The 12,043-nt window shown below is 35.5% G+C and overlaps 1 protein-coding gene across 8 annotated transcripts in view; it reads right to left on the bottom strand.

The window, feature by feature from the left end:
- Window positions 1-2,764: 2,764 nt before the first annotated feature.
- The window catches only part of ALCAM (activated leukocyte cell adhesion molecule), a 210,156-nt gene continuing 200,877 nt past the window's right edge, over window positions 2,765-12,043 (bottom strand). For all 8 annotated transcript variants that reach the window (XM_055260233.2, XM_063630600.1, XM_055260234.2 and 5 more), the window contains 2 exons: window positions 7,715-7,827; window positions 2,765-5,190 (listed from right to left, as the gene is read on the bottom strand). In XM_055260233.2, the coding sequence (XP_055116208.2) occupies window positions 7,740-7,827 (88 nt within the window). In that variant the 3' untranslated portion in view covers window positions 2,765-5,190; window positions 7,715-7,739. The remainder of the gene's footprint in view (window positions 5,191-7,714; window positions 7,828-12,043) is intronic.

The following is a 12,043-nucleotide window of genomic DNA, read 5'->3' as shown; positions in this document are numbered from 1 at the left end:
AGGGAGAGTTGTGAATCAGTTTTCAAGCAGTAACCACATCTTATTTAACTAAAAATGTGGCTTCCTTACTGATGAGAATTCAAAGAATTACACAGAGCTGTCCCAAACTGCTATCTCTGTGCAAGTGAACCTCTCAGATGTCATGTGAATCAAGCCGTGAATTTAAACTGCTAATTGAAGCTAAAATTATTATGGCCGACCTGAGAAAGTAGAATCGAAAGAAAGATATTTTTGGGAAATCTTAAAATTTTGTTTTGGTTATTAACTCCAAAATAGTGCAAATTGAGTTGCTGACAGCATCCAAAGGTACCTTTTTTTTTTTTTTTCACCCTAAGACAGAGTCTTGCTCAGTTGCCTAAGCTGGAGTGCAGTGGAGCGATTACTGCAGCATCCACTTTCTGGGTTCAAGTGATCTACCCACTTCAGCCTCCCAAGTAGCTGGAACTACAGACTTGTTCCACCACACCTGGCTAATTGTGTCTTTTGTAGAGATGGAGAGATAGGGTTTCACCATATTGCCCAGGCTGGGCTCAAGCAGTCCTCTCACCTTGGCCTCCTAAAGTGTTGGAGATACAGGCATGAGCCACTGTGCCAAGCCCTAGATTTTTCTTTTTTTAATCAAATACTGTACTTTCTGGAGACTATAGCCTTTGCTCTCTGATAATACATGGTCTTTCAAAGAATGTAAAACATTATTTTGAGCCTCTGTGATATTGAGGCTCTCACTTGTTTCTTGGTAGTATAGAGATTATATGATTAGGTTTACTCAAACAAATTTTGTTGCAACTATGAGGTCTAATACACTATTGGACCTTTGACTTATGAATGCCTTCCATCAAAGCATCATGAATCTTTCCACCTCTTAGCTGCTTTCCATTTTTGACAAATATTTTGTAGTCCTTCAATTTCTTTTCTGATGAGCAAATCCTGTGTTCTCTCTTCAAAAAAAAAGGGGGATAAAATAGTCCATAGTGTGTGTGTGTGTGTGTCGTCTGCCTCTGTGTATTTATGTGCATGTGCATGCATCTATATACCCAATTGAAGATCTTTTCTCTCATTTAGAGGCTTGATCATTACAGGGTAAAACCTTTCCCAGAGATAGCCAATATAAAGGGATAAGACAACTTGAGAATGAGATCTGCTTTTGGAGTCATGTGCCTAGGTATTCATTTTCCAGTGAATATTTGTGCATGTGAAAATCATTTATCAGGAAAAAATATGAGAAGCAGAATTAGGATAAAAAGAAATTGGATTAGAATGAGGATGAACAGGTGAAGATAGAGTGCTAAGAAAAAAATGAGCCCCAGTTTTCTGGCTTCATGTAAAAATAGAGTATTTTCAAGAAAGTTTTAATGAAGAAGCCTACATAAGAAATATATATTCAGTGTTTAACTGAAGTATTTCCTACTGTGAAAGTATAATGTTTATACAGCCAAATATACTGCACTGACTTTTCAAATAGTAGTTAGTTCCATTTAATTCTTTAGATATAAGATTAAAATGCAGCTAACATTTATACCGTCATATATTGTTTTCAAAGTAGTTTTAATGTCTTATTTTAATCATATTACCTTGAATATCAATGGCACTAGTTACTAGAAAAACAAATAGGTTATTTAATGCTACTCTATCTTTTTGTTAGTCTCTCCAAGTGTAGACGGATGTATATTCTTATAATGGGATGATAAACAATATAATGAATCGACCCTGAACTTCAGCAACTTGAGAATGGGTCCTGGCTCAACCACTGTGTATCTGGAATTGTGCCAAAGTTATTTGCATTGAGTCTTCATCTTTAAAATAGGCATCACACCTCTCCTCTCAGAGAAATTCAATAAAACATTATTTAAAACATGCACCAATACAGTATCTGTCTCATAATAGGCACTTAGTATGTAATAGCATATGTGATGTTTAAAAATATGATGTGGAATATATTATACATTCTGATAACATGTCTAATATGTTTAATCCAAATACTGTAGAAAAATTATGCAATTTTGCCCTTCTGAATGATTTAAATATCTCAGAATAATTATTCTATCAATGGTATAACCAGTCCACATGTCAATTAATGTTTTCCAATTTTACATATTATGAAAAGAAGCATTGTTTAGAGGAGCTTAGGGAAGTGCGTAGGCTGGGGCAAGGATTCAGATCTACTTTGATACCCAACTTATCTACTTTGAAGCTAAGGGCATTTGGGAATTATGAAGTTTCTCTAAACCTCAGGTTTTCAGCTGTTAAATGAGGGGGATATTTAGTACTATTTACAACTGTTAACTGTTAGCCGTTAATGTATGAATGACCCTAGCACATAGTATGGGCTCAATAAATGTTAATTTCCTTCTCTTATGAACACAACTGGCTCTACCTTATTTTGGAGGGAATATATTTTCTGAAAGTTCAGGCCTGGGTAATTCCAAATGACCATCTGAATAGAATGTTATTGGCAGAAGTGAACAAATATGAAACTGTTCTCTTAATTAAGGTACTAGGACAGTTACATGGGACACCCAAGAGTAAATATGATCCTATCATTGAAGACAGATGCATTATAGAATCAATCACTGGTGAAATCTAGGGACTAGCTAAGGCAGCCCTCCTGACCTAGTAGGAAGGCATGGGGAATTTTATTTTTCTGCACTCCTTCTCCGGAAAGATGGAGAGTCACAGTGAGTTTTCCACTATTTGATAAAGACAATCACTTTCCACACATGAACATTCTACTTTAGACAAGAGTCAGACAGCTGTGAGAGACCTGTGAAGACATATTTCAGTTTTATTATCTTTTAGGCATAGACGGGTATGTTAATCCATTTCCACAAACAATTCCTATAATCACATATAGGGAGTGAACCTTGAACCTGCAAAACCTGTTTCCTGTTGCCAAAGAGTTAAATTGGAGAGCCGAAACCTCAAAAGTCGAGGATTTGGAATTCTTTTTCTTCTCAGCATCTTCGTGCATGTGGCTGCCATTAAACAAGTAAGCTTTCTTCTTTATCCAGGCACTGATTCGATGGCAATAATGTTGTCTCTTTTTTCCCGGCAAACTTTCTGCTTTCGGTCCAGAGCTCTGAGTTTCTCATGTTCTGCTCTCGAGGTTCTGACAGCTGTTTTTGGACTTAATTAACCGTTGCAAGTGGAAACCAAGAAATAATTGTGGCATAACCCTCTTTCTATTGTCATGTTGCTTCTTTCTGCAAATATATCTTAGAAGTTAGACTTTAAACCTTTGATCTCTCACACCAAAAGAAAAAATAATATTTATATGGAAGTAATTTTATTTTAGTGTTTGTGATTTATTGTGGAGAGCAGGTGTTTAAAAATTTTAGAATTTCTTTAACAAAATTCTAAAGAGAAAATAAAAAAGAAATCACAGTATTTACAGAGATAACAGAATGGCTTAGCCATGCAAAACAAGTAACTTTGGTTTTTCCCCTTTTACTTTGGTTTAAATATTGACCAAGATTCAATTTTCTTTCCTGCCAAATAAAACTTCAATAAAAGTTTAGAGGCAAAATAACATATTTTCTTTTTTTTCCCATAATATTTTATACAGCATCGAATCTAAGAATATTTTATGCATTTAATCCATACCAATGCACTACAGGAAGCTTTTATTAAACGGAGTCACTATTGCCCAGACAATAAATGGTTTACAAATGTACAATAACACATGTTTCTAAATAATGCAGAAGTGGCAAAATATTATTCCTATTCTCATCTGACTTTAATTTTCAATTTATTTTTCATTGCCTTCATAATTTTTTGTTTCATGAGTCTAAGAAACAAACACCAGTTTTCCTTTTCCTTTCAATAACATAGTTCTATACTAGAAATCTGATGTTCATGTATCTTCCCTTTAAAGTTGTGTAAATCCTGGGAAAGAAATCGCTGTGCAGTATTTTCCCAGAAACCAGGCTTCTGCTTGAAAGAGCAAAGTTTAAAAGTCTAGTCACAAGTAGCCCATATCCAGTCTACTTCAAAAAGTTTCCATTTTTACTACCACCCTAAAAATTTCCTCAAGCATAAAACATGTTTATAAAGTTACAAATTTGAATGTAACTAAAGATACATAGACGTTTTATTATTACACTTTCATGTACTGCTTGATAAATTATGTATCAGTTAAAAACACTAAATTATCTCAAGGTGCATTCAATATCTGTAGGGTAGTTAACAAAAACACACACGAAAAAAATATATATTCTATATTCTGTGGAAAATAACACAGCTTTGATAATGACCACTGTTAAAAACTCCAATTCTGATTGATATCTTTTTAAACATGAAATAGGTATAATTTTAAGGCAGTGGATAACCCAAAGGATTTAACACCAATTTGTAATTACAGTGATTTACATTGTGATCTGTGAAAATGGGAATGTTGACCATGATTTTTCCAAACTGTCTCTCACACACGCTTGTGTTTTTTCTTTTGACAGAAAATAATTTATTAGCAGGTGTCTGTAGAGGTAAGTGCTGCCAAATTCTGTTTTATGTCTTTTTCAGAATAGGTAAAATTGTCAGTTTGGGAGTACCGTTATGTATGTGTGTCTATATGCATCTGTGATTTACTTCTGAGAGTCCGCCGGCGGCGTATCAAAGAGTCGGCTCCTATGGTGTCTATCAGTCTGACTCTCGGGCTCCCCTCCCTTGTGATAAAAATCACAGTTTTTGATTAGGGCAATGTGAGTGTCCCCAGTCTTCACAAGCTGCCACCTTTGGGTTTTAGGTGCTTGTGAGAAAGTTTGGGGCATTACTGATAGCAATCAGAATCAGAAATGTACCTGCTCAGATTATCCATATAAACAATTGAAATAAAAACATTACATTATACATCAGATTAACAGCAACTCCCAGAACAAAGCTTACAGTGTATAAAAATAGCTACGTAAAAAATTTACATAAAAGGCAAACCAAAAAGAAATCCTCAGTGCAGACATTTACGGAAAAAAAATTGAACCAAACACAACATATGACCTATTATCATGGCTGCCAAAACTTGTTCTTATTGTTTGTAATTAAATTTCATTTGTTTTACTTGAGATAATTCTCTAAAAACCTGTGACAGCTTGGTAGAATGAACTGCTTAATACTTGAACCATGAATTGCTGTCAATGTCTTTGTTTATGTCTTAAATACAATCCACGTTCATGCTTCAATTGGTCTATATGATTTTTATCTCTGAAATGAAAAAAAAGCATAATTTAGATAAGCTGCCAAAGCAATAATTTTTTAACATCAACAGATACTTTGTACCAAAAGTAATTTAGTAAATTACTTTACAAGAGGGCCTTTTATAAAACTCCGTTGTCCCCGAGCCCATCTATAATCTCAGGCATTGCTGCATCCTTTCTACAAATAATTTTTGGAATTATTCAGTTTTCTTTTTTTGTAAAATTAATACTAATATTACAAGTTTTTTTTTCAAGAAATTATTTCATTGCATTTCTCCTTTAGGTTAAAAATACACTCATTTCTTCAAATCACACTATTTTGTGGGATTTGTCTTCAAGTACAGTTTTTCATTGAGAAGTTACTCTATACAATTTTGAAGAAAACAGTAGTTAAAATCTGTGTTTACAAAGGACTGAGGAAAAGAACCCTAGAGAAGTGGAAAAAACAAACAAAAAGTCATGTGGGAATGCTGCATACTTGACCTCCAGTGAAAGGCGAGATAGAGAAGCAATCCAGTTCTGATTTCTTTCACCCCATCAGTTTAAAATCCTGGCTTTCAGATTTTAAAAAAACAAGTCTTATTTCAATTATTCTGTTGTTCTCCCCTGTGTGTATCCTTTTAAATTCAGTACTTTCCCACGCCCCATCCTTATCATGGGATTAACTTGGATGACCCACTCAAATTGTGACTTGTGGTTTATTCATAATGAACCTGAGGTTTACTGTGGTGGTTGGGGCTTTTCATGTCATATTGGTAAGCTATAGTAACAGTTATTCTAAAAGACATTAAATAGTCCAAATGGCTCTTCTATTTGCTTGGTTTAAGGGAACACAAATAAAAAGAAAAACCTCAAATTGCAGGTGGCAATGCCATGGAAACATACCTCTTTTGAGATTGTCTTAAAAATCACACACAGCGATTTTATATGTTAAATATATGTAACATATGTAACAGACATATGCCTCTACATATGTGCATATAGATACATGGATACATATATACACATACACATACATATACTACCTATAAAAGCATATGCGTTTATGTATACACACATTCACAAGTTTGTTAGACTTTTCGTTAAAATGATTTGGGATATTGACTGTATAAATACACTCACACTTTTATCAAATACCTAGATTAAAATTTTTTATTTTTTTATTTTTATATTTTAAGGCAGAATCTCATTCTGTCACCCAGATTGGAGTGCAGTGGCACCATCTCGGCTCACTGCAACCCCCACCTCTTGGGTTCAAGTGATTCCCCTGCCTCAGCCACCAGAGTAGTTGGGATTATAGGTGCTTGCCACCAGGACTGGCAAATTTTTGTATTTTTAGTAGAGACACAGGATTTCACCACGTTGGCCAGGCTGGTCTGGAACTCCTAGTCTCCAGTGATCCACCCGCCTCAGCCTCCCAAAGTGCTGGGATTACAGGTGTGAGCCACTGCACCTGGCCTAAAATTTTCATATTTTAAAATTATTTTCATAATCACTTATTTAAAATAAATCTAAGGTATTAGAATCTGTTCTTACTGAACCCAAACACCAATTCAAAAAACAAAGCTGCTTTGCACTTAAAGTTTTTGCATTAAAATATAAAATGCTAATTGAATGTTAACATCTCATAGTTGGTTTTTATTATTCAGAGGATAATGATTATTTTGTGGAGGGAGTGGGGGAAACTGTTAGTTTCCACTCTTCCGAAAACACTTTCTGAGTCACGAAAGTTTCCTTTCGAAAAACTCTCTTCCTGTTTTGAAAGAATGTGGAAAAATAGGAACGTTTTTACATTGTTGGTGGGAGTGTAAATTAGTTCAACCATTGTGGAAGACAGTGTGGCGATTCCTGAAGGATATAGAACCAGAAATACCATTTGACTCAGCAATCCCATTACTGGGTATATACCCAAAGAATTATAAATCATTCTACTATAAACACACATCCACATGTATGTTTATTGTAGCACTGTTCACAATAGCAAAGACTTGGAACCAACCCAAATGCCCATCAACGATAGACTGGATAAAGAAAATGTGGCACATATACACCATGGAATACTATGCAGCCATAAAAAAGGATGAGTTCATGTCCTTTTTAGGGACATGGATGAAGCTGGAAACCATTATTCTCAGCAAACTAACGCAAGAACAGAAAACTCAACATTGCATGTTTTCACTCATAAGTGGGAGTTGAACAGTGAGAACACATGGACACAGGGAGGGGACCACCACACAATGGGGCCTGTCAGGGGGTGGGGGGTTAGGGGAGGGATAGCATTAGGAGAAATACCTAATGTAGATGACGGGTTGATGGGTGCAAACTACCATGGCACGTTTATACCAACGTAACATATCTTCACGTTCTGCACATGTATCCGAGAACTTAAAGTATAATAAAAAGAAAAAAACCATCTCTTCCTGTTTTGAAAGCTGTAATTATGGAGCATCTTAACATAAAGGATTTCGTCTTTAAGGACGTTTCCTACTTGCTAGGGAATTATTTCTATGAACCTCGTACAGACTACTCACCTGGACAACTAGGACAGTTTCTCTCTTAGGCTTCAGTTTTGTGATTGTTTTCTTCTAACTTTTTGTTTTCTTCCATATTACCGAGGTCCTTGTTTACATGTTTTGATGCAGTCCTGTAAGAGAATTAAATAAACTTCATCATATTTACACATACATGTTCAATTTTTATATTTAATTTTAAGATTTGAATTAATGTGTCTTTGAAAAGCAAATGTTTTACAGCAAACTGCTAGGCAAAAATTTCCACATCTGTGAGCCTTGACTGATAATGGAGCACATTCTACTGAAATTAGCTTGGTGATGGGGTTCCAGTAAATGTATGCTAAGAGAAAAAAAAATCAATTATTTTGAAAGCAGACTATACAACACTTTGTGCATCATGTTTTTAGCTAGGTTATTTTTCTCTCGACTTTCTGGGAAGTAACTCATTTGATAGTGTAAATTTTTGTTCCAAGCGAATTTTCTCCAAAAAATTTTTCTTAAGGACATTTCATGAAGGCGTTTTCCCTTCTGGTGTTCCCTATCATGTATCCCAGTTGAGCTAATGCCCTATGTCTATCTTTATGAATTCTGTTTTACTGAATACATCAACAACCAGATTATTGAGAACAACTTTAGGATAGAACATTGGCAACAGAAGCTATAGCAACTCTACCATGGCTGGTTCTCAAGTTATGGTCCCCAGACCAGCAGTTTCAGCATCTCCTGTGAACTTGCGAGAAATGCAAATTCTCGGGCCCTACACCAGAACTACAGAAACAGAAACAGAGACAGAAACAGACACCGTGGGGATGGGACCTGCGATCTCTGTTAAACAACTCCTCAGGTGATTCCACTGCCTGCCACAGTTTGAAAACCAATGCCTTAGCGGCTACTTTGATTACCTATGCCTAGACTCTTACTCGTTAAGACATGAAATCAGGTTTTCTTAATTACACAATTAAGGTTTTGTGGCTAACTAGGAGAAACCAGAACAAATGGTAGCTGTATGTCCAAGAGTGCACCCCTTCACCTTCCCTCCCTCCCTTCCTTCCTTTCCTCCCAGCATCCAGAATAAGAGACAATTGCAGACCATTACATGCCCTTGCAGTCTACTTCCTGCCCAAAGGCTACTACAACCTGAATTCTCACATAACAGTTTTACCGGCTATTGTAATTTGTACATAAATGGAATCATCTCACATTTATTCATTTGTGTTTGCCTTTTATTTAAACTCAACCTTAAGTTTGTGACATTCATGTATAATGGTGCATATGATTATAGATTGTTCATTCTCATTGGTCTATAGGATGTCATAGGGTGAATAAACCATAATGTATTTATTTATTTTACGGGTGATTGCTATTCTTGCTCTTTCTTTCTTCTGGAATTTCAATTTTATACTAGCTTAGACATGTGTGTGTCCACATGTTTCTTATGCTCTTGTTGGTCTTGGCTGTTCTTTTTCCTCTGTGTGCTCCAGTCTGGGTGTCTTCTATTGATGTTTATTCCAGTTTCCTTCTCCTGTGCTCTGCTGTGGCCCATCTGTGTTAAATTCATCCACTGAAAACATAGTGTTGAATATTATGTCTTTCAGTTCCCAAATGTCAATTTGAATCAAATTGACATTTGGGAACTGAAAGATATAATTCTTTTTCTCTTTTCAATCATTGCATTTCAACGCTCTACTCCTTTTGTCTCTTTTGAGTATCTTTTCTTACACATTTTCTTATATATTTATAGTTATTTTCATTGCCTTATCTATTAACTACAATATTCAAATAATTCAGTTGTTGTTTGCTTATCTTATCTACTTTTTCTCTAGATTATTGATTGTATTTTCTTGACTCTTTGCATATCTTGTCCTTTTAAGTTTTGCTGACCCTATGAACAAAAGAACTGTAGAGACCCTACAGAATGTTATTTTCTATCAGCTATGGCTCCCCCTTTCCTTTGTTAGGCTAAGGGGCTGATTACACAATTCTATCAGGTTATTGACCTGTGTTGGAGCCCCACTGCAATTTTAGTAAAATTTGGTCCACCTTTGGCTTGCCCCTATTCCTAAGGCATGGTTCTTTCAGGCTTCTAATTGACATCCTAGAAAGTATCCATTTCTTTAGCTCAAAAAATGCAAAGAAATCCAGCTTTTCCCTTCAAGCTCTTAGCTCAGTTCTCCATCCATCTGCCCCAAGGAAACAGTGAGATGTGAGAAATCTCTTTAGTTTCCTTGACTTGACCATAAACTCTTTGAGAATAATAGCCGTGTTTTATTTATATTTTATCCATAGCACATAATACAGTGACTAGAACATGGTAGGCATCCAAAAGATCATTATTCTACTAAGTTGAACTGACGTGATCCTTTATGTCTATTTCCTTCCACTGTTCCTTAATATATTAGTGTTCACCAATATGAAGTCCATACATACCCAGCTGCCTTTTTTATAAGCAAGTTGACAAAATACTACATTGAAATGACAGAACTTGAGTGATTCTTAATCCAACCTTTCCAGATAGTTCTGCACAAAATTATATTCATAAACAGGTGTTTGATTATTCTAATAGCTACTAAATATATATCCTAATAACTATAATTTCTATAAATCAGTAAGATATTGTGGCAATTTAAAAAAGCCACATAATCCCCAAAATCTCTTCTATCCTCTCTTTTTTCTTCCCCTTGTCTTCTCTCACCCCTCTAATTTTTTTCTCCATCCCGTTCCTCCTTTCTTTTTCTTTCTACTTCTCCTTTTCCTTTCTCTTTTTGTCTGTTTTCTTTTAAACTCACTTAACTGCCACTCCTTTCATCTAAAGTAAGAATCATAACTTGTTTGGAGCAACTAGAGAGTGATAGATAAAAAAGTCAACATTCAGTTGGTAAATCCTAAAAAATAAAATTAAAAAAAATCAACAATGTAATACATCAGGACAGTGACTACTGTAATATAAATTGCAATTTTAATTTTTTTAACCTGCCTTGACCTGTATGGTAAGAATAAAGCCATATTCTCATTGAGTGTGCAAATGATTTCACAACCTTAAAATAAAGCATGGACTACAAGGAGTTCTGTTTTGAGTAATACTGAAAAAAAAAAAAAACCAAGGGTACTTTGTTAACTCTTATATTTATAACAATTATAAACCCTCAGAAAAGTACAGAATGAAGTACGTGAATGTATTTGAGAGTGATAAAAATAAAGTAGAAATCGAAAGAAAATTTTTTATGGCTTTTCCTCTGAGGGCACTTCTCAGCTTGGAAGGCATGGACTAAGTAGACCAAAAGCTGGAAATCAAGGAAGAAAAATCTTAGAAAGGAGAGAGCCACAGGGTGGCAAGAATTCCAAATTTGTGTATACGCTATGATAAGCTCCTTGGATGATCCCCTGAGTAGAATATGTGGGAGAAATTTCAAAGAGCTTAGTGGAAAGCAATACCAGAAGGCTTATAAGCCTGATAGATTTTTAGGTACTACCCACACAGTTTGGAGTTGAACTTCACCAAGCCAGAAGTGCTTTTGAAACACATCAGTCTTTGTACTGAAACCCCAGAATAACCAAGAAAGACTATGTGTCAAAACTAGACACAGGCTGGGCTCAGTGGCTCACACCTGTAATCCCAACCTTTTGGGAGGCAAAGGTGGGTGGATCACTTGAGGTCAGGAGTTCGAGACCAGCCTGACCAACATGGTAAAACCCCTACTAAAAATTTTTTGTCTAAAATTTTTGTCGCTACTAAAAATACAAAAATTAGCCTGGTATGGTAGCGTGTGCCTGTAATCCCAGCTACTTGGGAGGCTGAAGCAGGAAAATTGCTTGAACCCAGGAGGCGGAGGTTGCAGTGAGCCGAGATATCGCACCATTGCACTCCAGCCTAGGTGACAGAGCAAGACTCCACCTCAAAAAAAAAAACAAAACAAAAACTAGACATTCATCCTAAGACAGACATGGGATACAAACCGTAAAATTAACCATCACAGGGCAAGGTGACAGTAGAGTAATTAGCCAGTAATCTAATTGTCTGCTAGGAAAAACAACTCATATCCTTTAGAAAAATATAACAGAAATTATAATCTAAAACATCACCCACAAAATCTATTATATAATAAAAAAGTTACAATACATACACAGAATAGAAAAATGTAAAACAAAGTCCAGGGAATGTCCTTAGGTGACGCAGATTTACAGATTTTGGAATCAGCAGGCAAGAATTTTAAGTCAATTATATAATATTCACTCAATGGCTTAAAGGAAAATTTGGTAACAATGAGAGAGCAGATGGAAATAGCAGCAGCAAAAAATGTGAACAAAAAAAATTCTATGACTGAAAACTAGAATAGTGATATTGAACGA

The sequence above is a fragment of the Symphalangus syndactylus genome, chromosome 21, assembly GCF_028878055.3.
Source record: "Symphalangus syndactylus isolate Jambi chromosome 21, NHGRI_mSymSyn1-v2.1_pri, whole genome shotgun sequence".
In the NCBI taxonomy this organism is placed as follows: Eukaryota; Metazoa; Chordata; class Mammalia; order Primates; family Hylobatidae; genus Symphalangus; species Symphalangus syndactylus.
The sequence above is the reverse complement of the archived record's forward strand: the minus strand, read 5'-3'. Positions and strand labels throughout refer to the sequence as shown.